Source organism: Rhinoderma darwinii, assembly GCF_050947455.1.
Source record: "Rhinoderma darwinii isolate aRhiDar2 chromosome 2 unlocalized genomic scaffold, aRhiDar2.hap1 SUPER_2_unloc_1, whole genome shotgun sequence".
Lineage (NCBI taxonomy): Eukaryota > Metazoa > Chordata > Amphibia > Anura > Rhinodermatidae > Rhinoderma > Rhinoderma darwinii.
In genome coordinates this window covers 324859-345817 of record NW_027461674.1, presented here as the reverse complement: position 1 = coordinate 345817, position 20959 = coordinate 324859, and the positions used below count along the sequence as shown (strand labels likewise).

At 42.1% G+C, this 20959-nt stretch overlaps 1 protein-coding gene across 1 annotated transcript in view; it reads left to right on the top strand.

Moving 5' to 3' along the window:
* The first annotated feature begins 1381 nt into the window (after positions 1 to 1381).
* Positions 1382 to 20959, top strand: part of LOC142674695 (ICOS ligand-like) — a 42794-nt gene continuing 23216 nt past the window's right edge. Inside the window, exons 1-2 of the mRNA XM_075847209.1 lie at positions 1382 to 1464; positions 16727 to 16761. Of these exons, the coding sequence (XP_075703324.1) occupies positions 1448 to 1464; positions 16727 to 16761 (52 nt within the window). The 5' untranslated portion in view covers positions 1382 to 1447. The remainder of the gene's footprint in view (positions 1465 to 16726; positions 16762 to 20959) is intronic.

Here is a 20959-nt window from a genome sequence, read left to right as displayed (position 1 = left end):
TGGCACCTGTGGGGGGCCCCAGTCAATAGTTTGCTATGGGGCCCAGTCTTTCATACTTATGGCCCTGGTCAGGACGTGTAGGCTACGTGTGCTCACCTCCAATACTGCCCTTTATAGTCCTCACTAGTAACTGTGATCCTCAAATACTGCCCCATGTGGTCTTCACTAGTAACTGTGGTCACCTCCAGTACTGCCCCCTGTGGTTCTCACGAATAACTGTGATCCTCAAATACTGCCCCCTGTGGTTCCCACTAGTAACTGTCATCCCCTCTAATATTACCCCCTGGGGTATTGATTAGTAATTGTGATCCCGTCCAATACTGGCCACTATGATCACCACTAATAACAATAATCCTATTCAATACTGCCCTCTGTAACTCTGATGCTCCCTAATAGAACCCCCTGTGGTAGCCAACTAGTAACTGTGATGTGATTCAATTCTTGTGAAGTAGTAGTTGTGCATTGTATGGCGGCACATGGAGTCCTGTGGAGTAGTAGTTGTACATTGTATGGCGGCACATGGAGTCCTGTGAAGTAGTAGTTGTGCATTGTATGGCGGCACATAGAGTCCTGTGGAGTAGTAGTTGTGCATTGTATGGTGGCACATGAGTCCTGTGGAGTAGTAGTTGTGCATTGTATGGTGGCACATGGAGTCCTGTGAAATAGTAGTTGTGCATTGTATGGCGGCACATAGAGTCCTGTGAAGTAGTAGTTGTGCATTGTATGGCGGTACATGGAGACCTGTGAAGTAGTAGTTGTGCCTTGTATGGTGGCACATGAGTCCTGTGGAGTAGTAGTTGTGCATTGTATGGCGGTACATGGAGACCTGTGAAGTAGTAGTTGTGCCTTGTATGGTGGCACATGAGTCCTGTGAAGTAGTAGTTGTGCATTGTATGGCGGTACATGGAGTCCTGTGGAGTAGTAGTTGTGCATTGTATGGTGACACATGGAGTCCTGTGAAATAGTAGTTGTGCATTGTATGGCGGCACATAGAGTCCTGTGAAGTAGTAGTTGTGCATTGTATGGCGGTACATGGAGTCCTGTGGAGTAGTGGTTGTGCCTTGTATGGTGGCACACAGTCCTAATGACATTACTTTGACTTTCTGCTCTAAGGGAGTTTTCTGTCCCCTCTGCGTTCACTTTAGGACACCTGTGTTCTCTTTACCTGCCACTGTCCTTGGAGAAGATATAAACGTGCGCACTCTGGCAGTGATTGACGAGAAATCTGACACATAGGAATCTTGCTGTAAGAATGTCCACCGTTTGTGACAGTCCGGAGCTTGTTATAATACAGTCTACTCCATCTGTATGTGATGAGATGCCGTTACATGCCCAGAACCCTCCTACAGGGTGTTACAGGAAGTAAAAGTGAAGAGATTGTGAGAAGTAGAGAGAGAGCGAGAGCTGCCATGAGAGGAACCCCAGCACAACACACACAACAGCAGCAATGAAGTCCCGCACAAGGTGAGTCATACCAATATACAGTATATATACATGTACACACACTCACAGACACACATATACATGTACACACACTCACAGACACTCATATATACATGTACATACACTCACAGACACTCATATATATGTACATACACTCACAGACACATATATATGTACATACACTCACAGACACACATATACATGTACACACACTCACAGACACTCATATATACATGTACATACACTCACAGACACTCATATATATGTACATACACTCACAGACACATATTTATGTACATACACCCACAGACACTCATATATATGTACATAAACTCACAGACACTCATATATATGTACATACACTCACAGACACATATATATGTACATACACCCACAGACACTCATATATATGTACATACACTCACAGACACTCATATATATGTACATACACTCACAGACACATATATATGTACATACACTCACAGACACTCATATACATGTACATACACTCACAGACATATATATATATGTACATACACCCACAGACACATATTTATGTACATACACACATATATATGTACAGACACTCACAGACACTCATATACATGTACATACACTCACAGACACATATTTATGTACATACACTCACAGACACTCATATACATGTACATACACTCACAGACATATATATGTACATACACCCACAGACACTCATATATATGTACATACACTCACAGACACTCATATACATGTACATAGACTCACAGACACATATATATGTACATACACCCACAGACACATATTTATGTACATACACACACAGACACTCATATATATGTACAGACACTCACAGACACTCATATACATGTACATACACTCACAGACACATATTTATGTACATACACTCACAGACACTCATATACATGTACATACACTCACAGACACACATATATATGTACATACACTCACAGACACTCATATATATGTACATACACTCACAGACACTCATATACATGTACATACACTCACAGACACACATATATATGTACATACACTCACAGACATATATATGTACATACACCCACAGACACTCATATATATGTACATACACTCACAGACACTCATATACATGTACATAGACTCACAGACACATATATACATGTACATACACTCACAGACACATATATATGTACATACACCCACAGACACTCATATATATGTACATACACTCACAGACACACATATACATGTACATACACTCACAGACACACATATACATGTACATACACTCACAGACACTCATATATATGTACATACACTCACAGACACACATATACATGTACATACACTCACAGACACATATATATATGTACATACACCCACAGACACATATTTATGTACATACAGTCACAGACACACATATATATGTACATACAGTCACAGACACACATATATATGTACATACAGTCACACATATATATGTACATACACTCACAGACACACATATATATGTACATACACTCACAGACACACATATATATGTACATACACTCACAGACACACATATATATGTACATACACTCACAGACACACATATATGTACATACACTCACAGACACATATTTATGTACATACACCCACAGACACACATATATATGTACAGACACTCACAGACACATATTTATGTACATACACTCACAGACACTCATATATATGTACATACACTCACAGACATATATATGTACATACACTCAGACACACATATACATGTACATACACTCACAGACACATATATATGTACATACACCCACAGACACTCATATATATGTACATACACTCACAGACACATATATACATGTACATATACTCACAGACACACATATACATGTACATACACTCACAGACACACATATATGTACATACACTCACATACACATATTTATGTACATACACCCACAGACACACATATATATGTACAGACACTCACAGACACATATTTATGTACATACACTCACAGACACTCATATATATGTACATACACTCACAGACACACATATATATGTACATACACCCACAGACACTCATATATATGTACATACACTCACAGACACTCATATACATGTACATAGACTCACAGACACATATATACATGTACATACACTCACAGACACATATATATGTACATACACCCACAGACACTCATATATATGTACATACACTCACAGACACATATATACATGTACATATACTCACAGACACACATATACATGTACATACACTCACAGACACTCATATACATGTACATACACTCACAGACACTCATATATATGTACATACACTCACAGACACATATACATGTACATACACTCACAGACACTCATATACATGTACATACACTCACAGACACATATATATGCATATATACATGATACACTCACAGACACATATATATGTACATACACTCATATATATGTACATGCACTCACAGACACATATATATATGATACACTCACAGACACTCATATATATGTACATACACTCAGACACATATATACATGTACATACACTCACAGACACTCATATATATGTATACACACTCACAGACACACATATATATATGTACATACACTCACAGACACTAATATATATGTACATATACTCACCGACACTCATATACATGTACATACACTCAGACACATATATACATGTACATACATTCACAGACACTCATATATATGTACATACACTCACAGACACTCATATACATGTACATACACTCACAGACACATATATACATGTACATACACTCACAGACACTCATATACATGTACATACACTCACAGACACATATATACATGTACAACACACACACAACAGCAGCAATGAAGTCCCGCACAAGGTGAGTCATACCAATATACAGTATATATACACATGTACATACACTCACAGACACTCATATACATGTACATACACTCACAGACACATATTTATGTACATACACCCACAGACACACATATATATGTACATACACCCACAGACACTCATATATATGTACATACACTCACAGACACACATATATATGTACAGACACTCACAGACACTCATATACATGTACATACACTCACAGACACATATATACATGTACATACACTCACAGACACTCATATACATGTACATACACTCACAGACACATATATATGTACATACACTCACAGACACACATATATATGTACATACACTCACAGACACACATATATATGTACATACACCCACAGACACTCATATATATGTACATACACTCACAGACACTCATATACATGTACATACACTCACAGACACTCATATACATGTACATACACTCACAGACACATATATACATGTACATACACTCACAGACACATATATATGTACATACACTCACAGACACTAATATATATGTACATATACTCACAGACACTCATATATATGTACATACACTCATATACATGTACATACACTCACAGACACATATATACATGTACATACATTCACAGACACTCATATATATGAACATACACTCACAGACACTCATATACATGTACATACACTCACAGACACATATATACATGTACATACACTCACAGACACTCATATACATGTACATACACTCACAGACACATATATACATGTACAACACACACAACAGCAGCAATGAAGTCCCGCACAAGGTGAGTCATACCAATATACATACACTCACAGACACTCATATACATGTACATACACTCACAGACACATATATACATGTACATATACTCACAGACACTCATATACATGTACATACACTCACAGACACATATATATGTACATACACTCACAGACACATATATATATGTACATACACTCGCAGACACTCATATACATGTACATATACTCACAGACACACATGTATACATGCACATACAATCACAGACACACATATATACATGTACATACACCCACAGACATACATATATATATATGTACATACACTCACAGACACATATATATGTACATACACTCACAGACACATATAAATGTACATACACTCATATACATGTACATACACTCACATACACTCATATACATGTACATACACTCACAGACACATATATATGTACATACACTCACAGACACTCATATATATGTACATACACTCACAGACACATATATATATGTACATACACTCACAGACACATATATATATGTACATACACTCACAGACACATATATATGTACATACACTCACAGACACATATATATGTACATACACTCACAGACACACATATATATGTACATACACTCGCAGACACACATATATATGTACATACACTCACAGACACATATATATGTACATACACTCACAGACACATATATATGTACATACACTCACAGACACTCATATATATGTACATACACTCACAGACACATATATACGTACATACACTCACATACACTCATATACATGTACATACACTCACAGACACATATATATGTACATACACTCACAGACACATATATATGTACATACACTCATATACACTCATATACATGTACATACACTCACAGACTCATATACATGTACATACACTCACATACACTCATATATATGTACATATACTCACAGACACATATATACATGTCCATACACTCACAGACACATATATATGTACATACACTCACAGACACTCATATATATGTACATACACTCACAGACACATATATATGTACATACACTCACAGACACACATATATATGTACATACACTCACAGACACTCATATATATGTACATACACTCACAGAAACACACATACATAGCAGCTGTGTGCGCCCTGCACAATATGATTCACAGTATATACAGGGCAACTCGGAGACTGTGTGTGTGTGTGTGTGTGTGTGTGTGTGTGTGTGTGTGTGTGTGTGTGTGTATATATATATATATATATATATATAATACGCACTGCCACGTAAAACTACACAGAAATATTTTAACCATAACAGCTGACATACATACATATATATATATATATACACACACACACACACATACATACACAGATAAATACTTATACATACTTAAATAGACACATGTATGTATACACATACAGACACACATATAGACAAACACACACACACACACACACACACACACACACGAACATACATAATACAGACAGACGGGGATTTATAGAACGCAGGATCCTGTTCTCTGGGGACAAGGAATATGTGAAGGGGATAATTTGGGGATTTCCTGACCATTTCCACAATACAAGTGCAATAAACCAGTCTGCAATTTGTTAGAAGGCTGACAGCTCCCCCCACCTACCTCCAAGACACAGATACAACTCAACCAAAGTACAGGCACTGCACAGAACCACTTCTCCTGTCCTGTATACTGGGTGTAATTCTCAGCATCTGTATTATTCTGTATATATATATATATGGACACTGCACAGTACCACTTCTCCTGTCCTGTATACTGGGTGTAATTCTCAGTATCTGTATTATTCTGTATATATATATATATATGGACACTGCACAGTACCACTTCTCCTGTCCTGTATACTGGGTGTAATTCTCAGTATCTGTATTATTCTGTATATATGGACACTGCACAGTACCACTTCTCCTGTCCTGTATACTGGGTGTAATTCTCAGTATCTGTATTATTCTGTATATATGGACACTGCACAGTACCACTTCTCCTGTCCTGTATACTGGGTGTAATTCTCAGTATCTGTATTATTCTGTATATATACACTGCACAGTACCACTTCTCCTGTCCTGTATACTGGGTGTAATTCTCAGTATCTGTATTATTCTGTATATATATATATATATATGGACACTGCACAGTACCACTTCTCCTGTCCTGTATACTGGGTGTAATTCTCAGTATCTGTATTATTCTGTATATATGGACACTGCACAGTACCACTTCTCCTGTCCTGTATACTGGGTGTAATTCTCAGTATCTGTATTATTCTGTATATATACACTGCACAGTACCACTTCTCCTGTCCTGTATACTGGGTGTAATTCTCAGCATCTGTATTATTCTGTATATATATATATATACACTGCACAGTACCACTTCTCCTGTCCTGTATACTGGGTGTAATTCTCAGTATCTGTATTATTCTGTATATATACACTGCACAGTACCACTTCTCCTGTCCTGTATACTGGGTGTAATTCTCAGTATCTGTATTATTCTGTATATATATATATATATATATACACTGCACAGTACCACTTCTCCTGTCCTGTATACTGGGTGTAATTCTCAGTATCTGTATTATTCTGTATATATACACACTGCACAGTACCGCTCCTCCTGTCCTGTATACTGGGTGTAATTCTCAGTATCTGTATTATTCTGTATATATATATATACACTGCACAGTACCACTCCTCCTGTCCTGTATACTGGGTGTAATTCTCAGTATCTGTATTATTCTGTATGTATATACACTGCACAGTACCACTTCTCCTGTCCTGTATACTGGGTGTAATTCTCAGTATCTGTATTATTCTGTATGTATATACACTGCACAGTACCACTTCTCCTGTCCTGTATACTGGGTGTAATTCTCAGTATCTGTATTATTCTGTATATACACACACAGCACAGTACCACTTCTCTTGTCCTGTATACTGGGTGTAATTCTCAGTATCTGTATTATTCTGTATATATATACACTGCACAGTACCACCTCTCCTGTCCTGTATACTGGGTGTAATTCTCAGTATCTGTATTATTCTGTATATATGTACACTGCACAGTACCACTTCTCCTGTCCTGTATACTGGGTGTAATTCTCAGTATCTGTATTATTCTGTATATATAGACACTGCACAGTACCACTTCTCCTGTCCTGTATACTGGGTGTAATTCTCAGTATCTGTATTATTCTGTATATATACACTGCACAGTACCACTTCTCATCTTTTTTAATAAATGTTAACAAACATACACATGCCATAAATCCGCACATACAATACACGGGTCAAAAACCAACACAAAATGAACAAGTTATAAACACATTATGAATCTCGGCCGCCTCCTCTCTGGTCCAGATCACATTCCTACCAGCACTCAGTCTTCTGTATTATAACTCACATCATCCACACATCACTCACATCATCCACACGTCACTCACCATCCACACATCACTCATCATCCACACATCACTCACATCATCCACACATCACTCTCATCATCCACACGTCACTCACATCAGTATAAATACAAATACACAAAACTCATAGTCACAACATCAATCCAGACGCCTCAAAAGGAACAAAATCAGTAACAGTCTAAAAAATCAAATAAATAAAATTGTTAAACCACAATAAAACCAAAAACTGACCCTAACCGGTCCATGTGCCCATCAAAAAATATTAACCAAGGAAAATGAGAAATTCCTACATGAGAAAACACAACAACATCGGCAAATAACCCCCCCCCCCCTATTTTCTATATTATTATTATTTTTTTTTAATGTTTTTATTTTTTTTATTTTTTTATTTTTTTATTATTTTTTTTTCCCCTCCACCCTTCTAATCAACCACAAATCCACAATATGAATACCAATTAGTAACCAATATATACAAAACAATACTGAACATACATATATATATATATATATACATAATATCTACATTATACCCATATTAATGACTTTTTATCAAATTCAAGACCAATGTCCAGTCCAAAGTCCTTACCTAAGCTCCGACCAACACCATCGTCCATCCTTCAATGTCTCTTTGATCGGGCCCGGCTTTTTCTTATTATTTGAACTCCCCCCCCTTTCCCCCCTCCCCACCTAACACCTAACCCCCTCACATCTATACAAAAATACTACACTCTACAAGATATAGTAAGTAAAGACTCAGCCTGTACAATGGCATACATTACCTGACATAACACATAAAACATCCTTAACAAATCCTACCCACAAGGCCCTGGTTCGGTACCTGCAAGCCCTATATCCGTCATCAACTATAAAGAAAACAAAAAGCTACAGTGGCAGCATTAGCCCCCCACCAGGAATAGAGACGACTAGACTAGGGCACGCTGAAGGAGAAACCCCTCCAAAGCATGGAGGCCCTACTCGTGCCCAGTCTCTCGAACTCCAAAGAATGAACCTTCCCCAGGTCACCGAGAATGTTCCTCACCACCTCTTCCTCCGGGAGGGTTTTTTGTCTGGTTGATACAAAACACCGTGCGTTCCACGTGCCGTACCTGACCGCTAAGCTGACTAAGAATAAAGTGCCCCGATCTCGACCACCCAGGTGTCTGAATGTTCCATAGGCCCATTCCGCATAGGAGAGACCGGTCAGACCAGGCCAACCAATGGAGGCACCCACCCTGCTGTAGACCCCTGTATTGAAGGGACAATGAAGCAGGAAGTGCTCCATGCTTTCCAGCACGTCGCCACACTCCTCCCGGGGACAACCCCTTTCCTCAGGGTTCCTGTGTTTCAAGTTGTCCCTCACATACAGTTTCCCATGGAAGCAACGCCAAGCCAAGTCCCAAAACTTTAAAGGGATCCTACTAGAATTTAAAACCCTCAAACCAACCTCCAGATCCCGACTTGGGCAGTCCCTGAGCGCCAGGGGCTTCTGGAAATGGGTCAACAGAACCCTGTTGTCAAGGAGCCTCCTTGACAGAGTCCTGATCTCCCACATCCCCAGACCCCACCGGCGAATTGTTTTCAGAACCACGGTAGCGTAAGCCGGAAGATGCCCATGCGGCGTGCGAAGGTCCTTCACTTGCCCTCCTGTCTCCCATTCCTGGAAGAAAGGCCAAAACCACCCCCTGCAGGAGACTACCCACGGAGGAGCCCTCTCTTGCCAGAGGTTTGACATGTTGATCTTTACAAAGGTATTAACCAGGAATACCACAGGGTTGACCATACACAACCCCCCTAGTCTCCTCGTACGGTATGTCACCTCCCTCTTGACTAGGTTCAGCTTATTCCCCCATAACATCTGGAAGAACAAGCTGTAGACCCGAGTCCAGAGAGGCTCTGGCAAGATGCAGACACTGCTCAAATAGATTAACAAAGGGAGCAGGTAAGTTTTGATCAAGTTGACCCTTTCTCTGAGGGTCAAAGACCAACCCTTCCACTGGTCGACCTTCTGAGCGGCGATCTTTAGCCTGCTGTCCCAATTTTGTTTGGGGTAATCCCCCTGGCCAAATTCGATGCCGAGAATTTTTACAAACTCCTGAGGCCCTGGAAGAGTGTCCGAGAGATCAAAGGTAGGATCTCCCCCTCCCAGCCAGAGACTCTTACACTTATCCTGGTTGATCATGGACCCGGATGCCTCCGAGTAGCGGTCAACTTCAGACATCACCCACTCTGCCTCCCCTCTCGAGGACACAAAGACGGTGACATCATCCGCATACGCCACCACTCTCAGAGTGGCTTCCGAGGCTGCCAAGTCCATGCTGACTCCCACCAACGGTCCACGATCCACCCTCCTAAGGAAGGGGTCAATCGCGAACACGTATAAAAGCGGGCTCAGCGGGCAACCCTGGCGAACCCCAGACCCAACCTCAAAAGAGCGGCCAATCCAACCGTTCACAAGCGGAAAACTCTCCGCCCCTGCATACAAGATCTTAAGCCAATCAACAAACCCCCCCGGCAGACCATACCTCAGAAGGACCGACCAGAGATACTCGTGATCAACCCGATCAAACGCTTTTGCCTGATCCAAGGACAGCAAGTACCCCTTCCAACGGCCCGCCCTACTCTGCTCCACTGCCTCTCGGACACCGAGTACAGTGCTAAACGCGCTGCGGCCTGGAACAGAGCAATGCTGAGCCCCCGAAAGGAGCCGGGGTGCAAATTTCACCAGCCGATTAAACAGCACCTTTGCCAGAACCTTTCTGTCCACATTGAGTAGCGTTATGGGACGCCAATTCTCAATGTGCGATGGGTCTTTACCCTTTGACAGGATGATCAGGGCCGACCTCCTCATTGACTTCGGCAAAGTGCCCGAGGAAAGACACTCATTCAACACCTCAGTCAACAGGGGAACTAAAATGTCCTTAAAGGTCTTGTAAAATTCAGACGTTAAGCCATCTGGACCCGGCGACTTCTTGAGGGCAAGCCCTTCAATCGCCAGTCTCACTTCCTCTTCCCTGATCGCCTCTGCCAAGACACCAAGAGAGGGGTCTACTCCTGGTTCGGGGACAGTTTCAGCCAGGAAAGCAGACATCGCATCCCGATCAAGATCCATCTTTCCCAAGAGGTGCGAGTAAAAGGATCTAACGACCTCCAAGATCCCTGATCTGGACCTTTTCAGGGATCCTGTACTGTCCATCAGTCCTGAAACCACTTTACTATTTACTGACATCTTACAGTTCTTGTAGGGGTCGGGCGAGCGGTACTTCCCAAAATCCCTCTCAAAAACTAAAGATGCGTGTCTATCATACTGGCAACTCTTAAGCAAAGATTTCACTCTGGAAATGTCCTCGCGGTCACCTCCAGTCGAGACAAGATGCTCGAGTTTCCTCCTCAGGCCCTGATACAGGCGGTACCTGTCCAGGCTCCTGAGGCTCGAGAGCTGGCGGAAGAAACTCGCCACCCTTTTTTTGAACATCTCCCACCACTCCGACTTACTGCTACAAAGATCCAGTAATGGTACCTGGCTCTGAAAGAAATCCTCAAAGGACCGTCTTATCTCCGCTTCTTCCAAGAGAGACGAATTGAGCCTCCAAAAGCCTCTTCCCATCCGGGGGGTCTCTGCAACATTCAGAGAAAATAAAATTAAACAGTGGTCGGAGAACTCCACCTCAACGACGGACACTGCCGAAGAGATGGCATCCTCCTTTAAATAAAACCTATCTATTCTAGACCTACAACTACCTCGATAAAAGGTGAATCCCGCGTGGCCTGGGGTGTGCCGGATGTGGACATCCACCAGGCGAGCCTCACTAGCTATCCTATTTAGGGCCACACAGTCATAAGTCAGCCTGTCTCTGGAACCTCCCCTATCTTGGGACCTCGTGGCAGCATTGAAGTCCCCTCCAAAGACCACCTGCCGACTCGTAAAAAGATAGGGCTTGATCCTCATAAAGAGACTTTTCCGGTCCCACCTGGTTTGGGGACCATAGATGTTAATGAGCCTGAGCTCCTGTCCCTTCATGAGGACATCCAAGATCAGGCACCTCCCCATTTCTAATTCAATAAGCCGTCTGCATTCTACCGATGCGGTGAAAAGAACCGCCACCCCGCTACCCGGCTCGGCCGCAAGAGACCAATAAGATGGTCCACGCCTCCACTCCTTTTTCGCTTTATGTATGGCTGCCAAGTCTGTCAACCTGGTCTCTTGCAAAAATAAAATGTCGGCCTCAATTCGGCCGAGAAAATCAAAGGCCGCAAATCTAGCCTTGTCAGATTTAATGCTGGCGACATTAATAGATGCCAGCGTCAACGGGGTGGGTGCCGCCATCCTGGGTGATTGAATTAGATGACCTTTTTCCCCTTCCCCTTGCCCTTCCCCTGGTTTTTATCACTGTCTGATGAAGAGCCGAGGGCCCTTTTGAGGGATGCTGATGTGTCCATATCCCTCCCTTCCTCCAGCTCCTCACCAGCACCACTATCAACCTCACCTCCAGGCTCCGAGACAGCGCTTCTCCCTGAGGGTTCCGCATGCCCTGAGGCAAGAAGCTGGACGCCCCCCACAGACCCCCTCGTCACCTTCGCCACATCCTCGCCCCCACACTCCTCATCTGAAGAGGAGATGTCCTTGAGGGTTTGAAAGCGGTTTGAGAGAACAACAAGAGGTGAGTCGGTTGGGCTTTCCTTAGGCACCTGGACCAGGGGAGGAGAAGATTTCTTATCTCCCTTTTTTTTCTTTTTAGCACCCTGCTTGCGCTTTTCATCTAGCCACCGTCTACTGTCCTCATCCATACTTTCATATAGCGAGGAACATGAAGAAGCGGCTTCCTCCTCCCTCTCCAACCTCCTGACCTCTTCATTCAAGTCCTGTTCCCCCAGGGCCTCAGTAGCAATGACACTTGCCCCCGGAGCAGGGCCAAGGGTTACCCCAGTTGCCTGGGGCTCCCCGAGCTCCCTACTCCTTCGACGGTTCTCCAATCGCCTTAACTTGGAGGGTGACTTGCCTTTCTTCCCTGGCCCCTCAGCCCCTTCACCTCCACCAGTGCCAACCACGGCAGGAGCAACCTCTCGGCTTTCTCCCGCTGGGCCCGCCATGGCGTTGGCAAAGGAACGAGGGCAGCGACTGAATGGGTGACCTAGATCCCCACACAGGTGACACCGAATATCCCCACAGGATGCGGCAAGATGACCTATCCCCCCGCACAACGCACACTTCTGCACTCTGCAGTGGGCACTGAAGTGCGTGGGGTCACCACACCTGTGGCAGAGCTTCGGCTGCCCCTGGTAAAAGGCCAGGATTCGGTCCCTTCCTAAAAAGGCTGAGGAAGGGATGTGGGTGACAGTACTTCCTGAACGCTTTAATTTAACCATAAAGGTCCAGGCCCCTGACCAGATGCCAAATTCATCCCTGTTTTTTTGGGGGACCTCCGTTACCTCCCCGTACCTGCTGAGCCAGGTCATAATGTCCATACAAGAAAGACACTCATTGCAAGTTAGGACGGTCACCTTCTTGATTTCGCTCTGACGAGACAACGCTTGTACAGCGAAGTCTCGCCAGCCAGGCTCATTCTTCACCAGCTCATAATTTGACCAAAAGAGCTCCAGGCCCTCCGGCCGAACAAAGCTGATGTCAAATACTGGGGTGCCATAGGGATGTATCAGGGCAAAGATGTCGATCGCCCTGAAATTCATCTTCAAGAGAAGCTCAACTATTTTTGCCCTAGGTGGGCACGTATCATTGCCTCTCCAGCGAAGACGAACAACATTCCTACGAGCCCCCCCAGGCCCGGCTGTCGGAAGGGTCCACACAGTTTCCCCTTCCCTTTCTTCTCGGAAAGCAGTCAGGCCATGCCTGTCTATCCAGAAGGACAGATCAACCGCTCGGCCCTCTACCATTATTGTTCTCTCACCCTTTTTAAGGGCCTCCAGGAGGCGCCGCTGTAAAATACCGTCCCCAGAGCCTGAAGATGAGGAGGAGGCCCCAGCAGTGACACTGGCATAACTGCGAGTAGTCACCCCTGGGGGGGCAGATGGACCGGCCTCACTAGACCTTATACCCCTGGCAGTAACATTCCCACCCCTCACCCCGGCCCCAGACACAGGAGAGGGACCATTATCAATATCACTTGTACCTGCACCATTCATACCCTCACCATTATTAGCAGCACTTGTACCGGCACCATTCATACCCTCACCATTATTAACAGCACTTGTACCGGCACCATTCATACCCTCACCCTCTGGACCAGCAGTAAAAAGTGTTTTTGGGCCGGATGTTGTCGCCTCGGTTTCATCAGGTTTCCCCTCCACCTCATTAGCGTGACATTTATTTACTTGAGACAATCCTTCCTTCTTAGAGCCAGCAATGCCCAGACTCGCCCTCACCCCTGGCAAAGCTGGCTCCCGGGCTGGGGATTCATGTGACGCAGCCACCAAAGGAATACTAGTGACTGCGCCACCGGACCCAATGACCGCAAGCTTGGGGGGACATTCAACCGTGCCGTCAGTCCCAGCAGCCCCTTCATGCTGCCGCCGCTCAGTAGCACCAACGGGTTCCAGGGACACTGGAATATTCGCTGCCAGCTCTGGTGTCGAGCCACCCCCCATTACTGAGGAGGAAACCTGAGCACCAGAGCTTTGTTCTGCACCCAACGCTGGGCCACCAACATTATCTGGCGCTATTGACGCCTTAAAAACGCCACCAAAAACGCCACCGCTACTACGACAAGCAGGGACATCAGCCTCCATTATTACGCCATCATTAATCTCCCCGCTTTCCTGCACCGGACCCACTTCAGGGCCCGGGCTAGGCTGGATCACGGGGCTTGTGCAGCGAGCTGACCCTGCGGCCAGCTTAGGTAGCACTGGGTGGGGAACAAACTTAAAACTGACCTCCTCCACGATTTTTCCAGCCTTTCTGGATTTTAGTCGCCGCCGGGCTTTGCGCTTTGCTGCGCGCTTGGCATTAACATTCTCCTCTGGACCCAAGTCCGCGACAAAAGAAAAATGCTGCAGGCTCACCGGAGACTGGAGCTGCCGTATTTCCGCCATCAGCCTCCCACCTGAATTGCTGCTGCTGATGTCCTGGTCACAGGTGTCCCCCTCACCAGCTGAGCTGGAGTCCATGGGTAAAGCCACTTGCTCTGCAGGCAGCTCGCTGCACGTACTCCACTGACCAGACGCACCCGGACACATTTCCTCCTCCTCACCCTCATCATCTGTCTGCTTTCCAGGGTCACAGACACCCTTCATTGCCCGGAACCGATCATCATTAAGTAGTTTCTCCTTGAAAGGTCCACTATTCTCCAAAATAAACTTGCGCTTTTCTTTCAGGGCATCCACCTCAGATTTGAGATCCCTGATAGTCGCCATTACTACCAACCTCTTTGCTCCAGAAGTGACGTGCGACCGAACCCGGGCTGCTTTCAGCTCCTCCTGGAGCTTCCGAATGGCCTTCCCGGCGTCCTCATACCCACGGAGGCACTCCGCAACACGGGAGCTAAAGGTGGTTGTTGACTCCGTGGCACGTAGTTCACCCCAATCTGCCTCCACACCATCATGCATGCTCTGCTGCACATCTCCAGGAGCGATCCTGCTGGCTGCAACACCAGGAACCTTGCGGCTTTCCTGGCTTTCTGTCCTGGTTTCAGGCGGGGGCAGGATCGGGGCCACATCGCTGTGACCCCGACTAGATCTTCTCACCCCCACAACTTCGGCCGGTTGCTGAACGCTCCCGCTACCCGCCGGCCTAGACCGGGTAACAGGAGGCTGAGAAGCACTTGGCTGGGAAGAACTTCCTCTCATCCCAAGCAGCAAACTCTCTCCCTGGAGAGGAAAGAGCCGACACCCGGAAAGAGCTTCCTCCAACACACAGACAGCACACACCCGCTCCTCCTGTCCTGTATACTGGGTGTAATTCTCAGTATCTGTATTATTCTGTATATACACTGCACAGTACCACTTCTCCTGTCCTGTATACTGGGTGTAATTCTCAGTATCTGTATTATTCTGTATGTATATACACTGCACAGTACCACTTCCGTGGTTGGCACAGATCACCTACAATTAGAAGAAAAACATTTGTTTCAATCCTTTTTAAGTGTTTTTCACAATCTCCCTGCTTCTCCTACAGGGTTCCTGCGATTGTCCTCTTTTATCTGATATTTGGTGAGTATTTGCATTATAACATTATTCCAATTACCAAAGCCACTGAGGAAATGTCACCCAGGTTATACCAGCATGCTCCATATCACTATATACAAGAAGATGTATAACTTATACCAGCTGTACATATATAATTATATACAGAAGATACCCAGGTTATACCAGCATGCTCCATATCACTATATACAAGAAGATGTATAACTTATACCAGCTGTACATATATAATTATATACAGAAGATACCCAGGTTATACCAGCATGCTCCATATCACTATATACAAGAAGACGTATAACTTATACCAGCTGTACATATATAATTATATACAGAAGATACCCAGGTTATACCAGCATGCTCCATATCACCATATACAAGAAGATGTATAACTTATACCAGCTGTACATATATAATTATATACAGAAGATACCCAGGTTATACCAGCATGCTCCATATCACTATATACAAGAAGATGTATAACTTATACCAGCTGTACATATATAATTATACACAGAAGATACCCAGGTTATACCAGCATGCTCCATATCACTATATACAAGAAGATGTATAACTAATACCAGCTGTACATATATAATTATATACAGGAGATACCCAGGTTATACCAGCATGCTCCATATCACTATATACAAGAAGATGTATAACTTATACCAGCTGTACATATATAATTATATACAGCAGATACCCAGGTTACACCAGCATGCTCCACATCACTATATACAAGAAGATGTATAACTTATACCAGCTGTACATATATAATTATATACAGAAGATACCCAGGTTATACCAGCATGCTCCATATCTCTATATACAAGGAGATGTATAACTTATACCAGCTGTACATATATAATTATATACAGAAGATACCCAGGTTATACCAGCATGCTCCATATCACTATATACAGGAAGATGTATAACTAATACCAGCTGTACATATATAATTATATACAGGAGATACCCAGGTTATACCAGCATGCTCCATATCACTATATACAGGAAGATGTATAACTTATACCAGCTGTACATATATAATTATATACAGAAGATACCCAGGTTATACCAGCATGCTCCATATCACTATATACAAGAAGATGTATAACTTATACCAGCTGTACATATATAATTATATACAGCAGATACCCAGGTTACACCAGCATGCTCCATATCACTATATACAAGAAGATGTATAACTTATACCAGCCGTACATATATAATTATATACAGAGGATACCCAGGTTATATCAGCATGCTCCATATCACTATATACAGGAAGATGTATAACTTATACCAGCTGTACATATATAATTATATACAGGAGATACCCAGGTTATACCAGCATGCTCCATATCACTATATACAAGAAGATGTATAACTTATACCAGCTGTACATATATAATTATATAGAGAAGATACCCAGGTTACACCAGCATGCTCCACATCACTATATACAAGAAGATGTATAACTTATACCAGCTGTACATATATAATTATATACAGAAGATACCCAGGTTATACCAGCATGCTCCACATCACTATATACAAGAAGATGTATAACTTATACCAGCTGTACATATATAATTATATACAGAAGATACCCAGGTTATACCAGCATGCTCCATATCTCTATATACAAGGAGATGTATAACTTATACCAGCTGTACATATATAATTATATACAGAAGATACCCAGGTTATACCAGCATGCTCCATATCACTATATACAAGAAGATGTATACCTTATACCAGCTGTACATATATAATTATATAGAGAAGATACCCAGGTTATACCAGCATGCTCCATATCACTATATACAAGAAGATGTATAACTTATACCAGCTGTACATATATAATTATATACAGAAGATACCCAGGTTATACCAGCATGCTCCATATCACTATATACAAGAAGATGTATAACTTATACCAGCTGTACATATATAATTATATACAGAAGATACCCAGGTTATACCAGCATGCTCCATATCACTATATACAGGAAGATGTATAACTTATACCAGCTGTACATATATAATTATATACAGGAGATACCCAGGTTATACCAGCATGCTCCATATCACTATATACAAGAAGATGTATAACTTATACCAGCTGTACATATATAATTATATAGAGAAGATACCCAGGTTATACCAGCATGCTCCATATCACTATATACAAGAAGATGTATAACTTATACCAGCTGTACATATATAATTATATACAGGAGATACCCAGGTTATACCAGCATGCTCCATATCACTATATACAAGAAGATGTATAACTTATACCAGCTGTACATATATAATGAAGATACCCAGGTTATACCAGCATGCTCCATATCACTATATACAAGAAGATGTATAACTTATACCAGCTGTACATATATAATTATATACAGCAGATACCCAGGTTACACCAGCATGCTCCACATCACTATATACAAGAAGATGTATACCTTATACCAGCTGTACATATATAATTATATAGAGAAGATACCCAGGTTATACCAGCATGCTCCATATCACTATATACAAGAAGATGTATAACTTATACCAGCTGTACATATATAATTATATACAGAAGATACCCAGGTTATACCAGCATGCTCCATATCACTATATACAAGAAGACGTATAACTTATACCAGCTGTACATATATAATTATATACAGAAGATACCCAGGTTATACCAGCATGCTCCATATCACCATATACAAGAAGATGTATAACTTATACCAGCTGTACATATATAATTATATACAGAAGATACCCAGGTTATACCAGCATGCTCCATATCACTATATACAAGAAGATGTATAACTTATACCAGCTGTACATATATAATTATACACAGAAGATACCCAGGTTATACCAGCATGCTCCATATCACTATATACAAGAAGATGTATAACTTATACCAGCTGTACATATATAATTATATACAGAAGATACCCAGGTTATACCAGCATGCTCCATATCACTATATACAAGAAGATGTATACCTTATACCAGCTGTACATATATAATTATATAGAGAAGATACCCAGGTTATACCAGCATGCTCCATATCACTATATACAAGAAGATGTATAACTTATACCAGCTGTACATATATAATTATATACAGAAGATACCCAGGTTATACCAGCATGCTCCATATCACTATATACAAGAAGACGTATAACTTATACCAGCTGTACATATATAATTATATACAGAAGATACCCAGGTTATACCAGCATGCTCCATATCACCATATACAAGAAGATGTATAACTTATACCAGCTGTACATATATAATTATATACAGAAGATACCCAGGTTATACCAGCATGCTCCATATCACTATATACAAGAAGATGTATAACTTATACCAGCTGTACATATATAATTATACACAGAAGATACCCAGGTTATACCAGCATGCTCCATATCACTATATACAAGAAGATGTATAACTAATACCAGCTGTACATATATAATTATATACAGGAGATACCCAGGTTATACCAGCATGCTCCATATCACTATATACAAGAAGATGTATAACTTATACCAGCTGTACATATATAATTATATACAGCAGATACCCAGGTTACACCAGCATGCTCCACATCACTATATACAAGAAGATGTATAACTTATACCAGCTGTACATATATAATTATATACAGAAGATACCCAGGTTATACCAGCATGCTCCATATCTCTATATACAAGGAGATGTATAACTTATACCAGCTGTACATATATAATTATATACAGAAGATACCCAGGTTATACCAGCATGCTCCATATCACTATATACAGGAAGATGTATAACTAATACCAGCTGTACATATATAATTATATACAGGAGATACCCAGGTTATACCAGCATGCTCCATATCACTATATACAAGAAGATGTATAACTTATACCAGCTGTACATATATAATTATATACAGGAGATACCCAGGTTATACCAGCATGCTCCTATTATCAGGAATATATTCATTAACCCACTAGACACAGGTGATGTAAATTTGAGCCCCTTGAATAACTTCATGAATAACTCTGCACATATGGGGATATTGTTAATAACCAGCTAGATATACTAGTCCTTCTCAATGATTAAGAGGGGGGGCACATACTTTTCTCCATATAGTGGATATATATATATATATATATATATATATATATACAGGCCA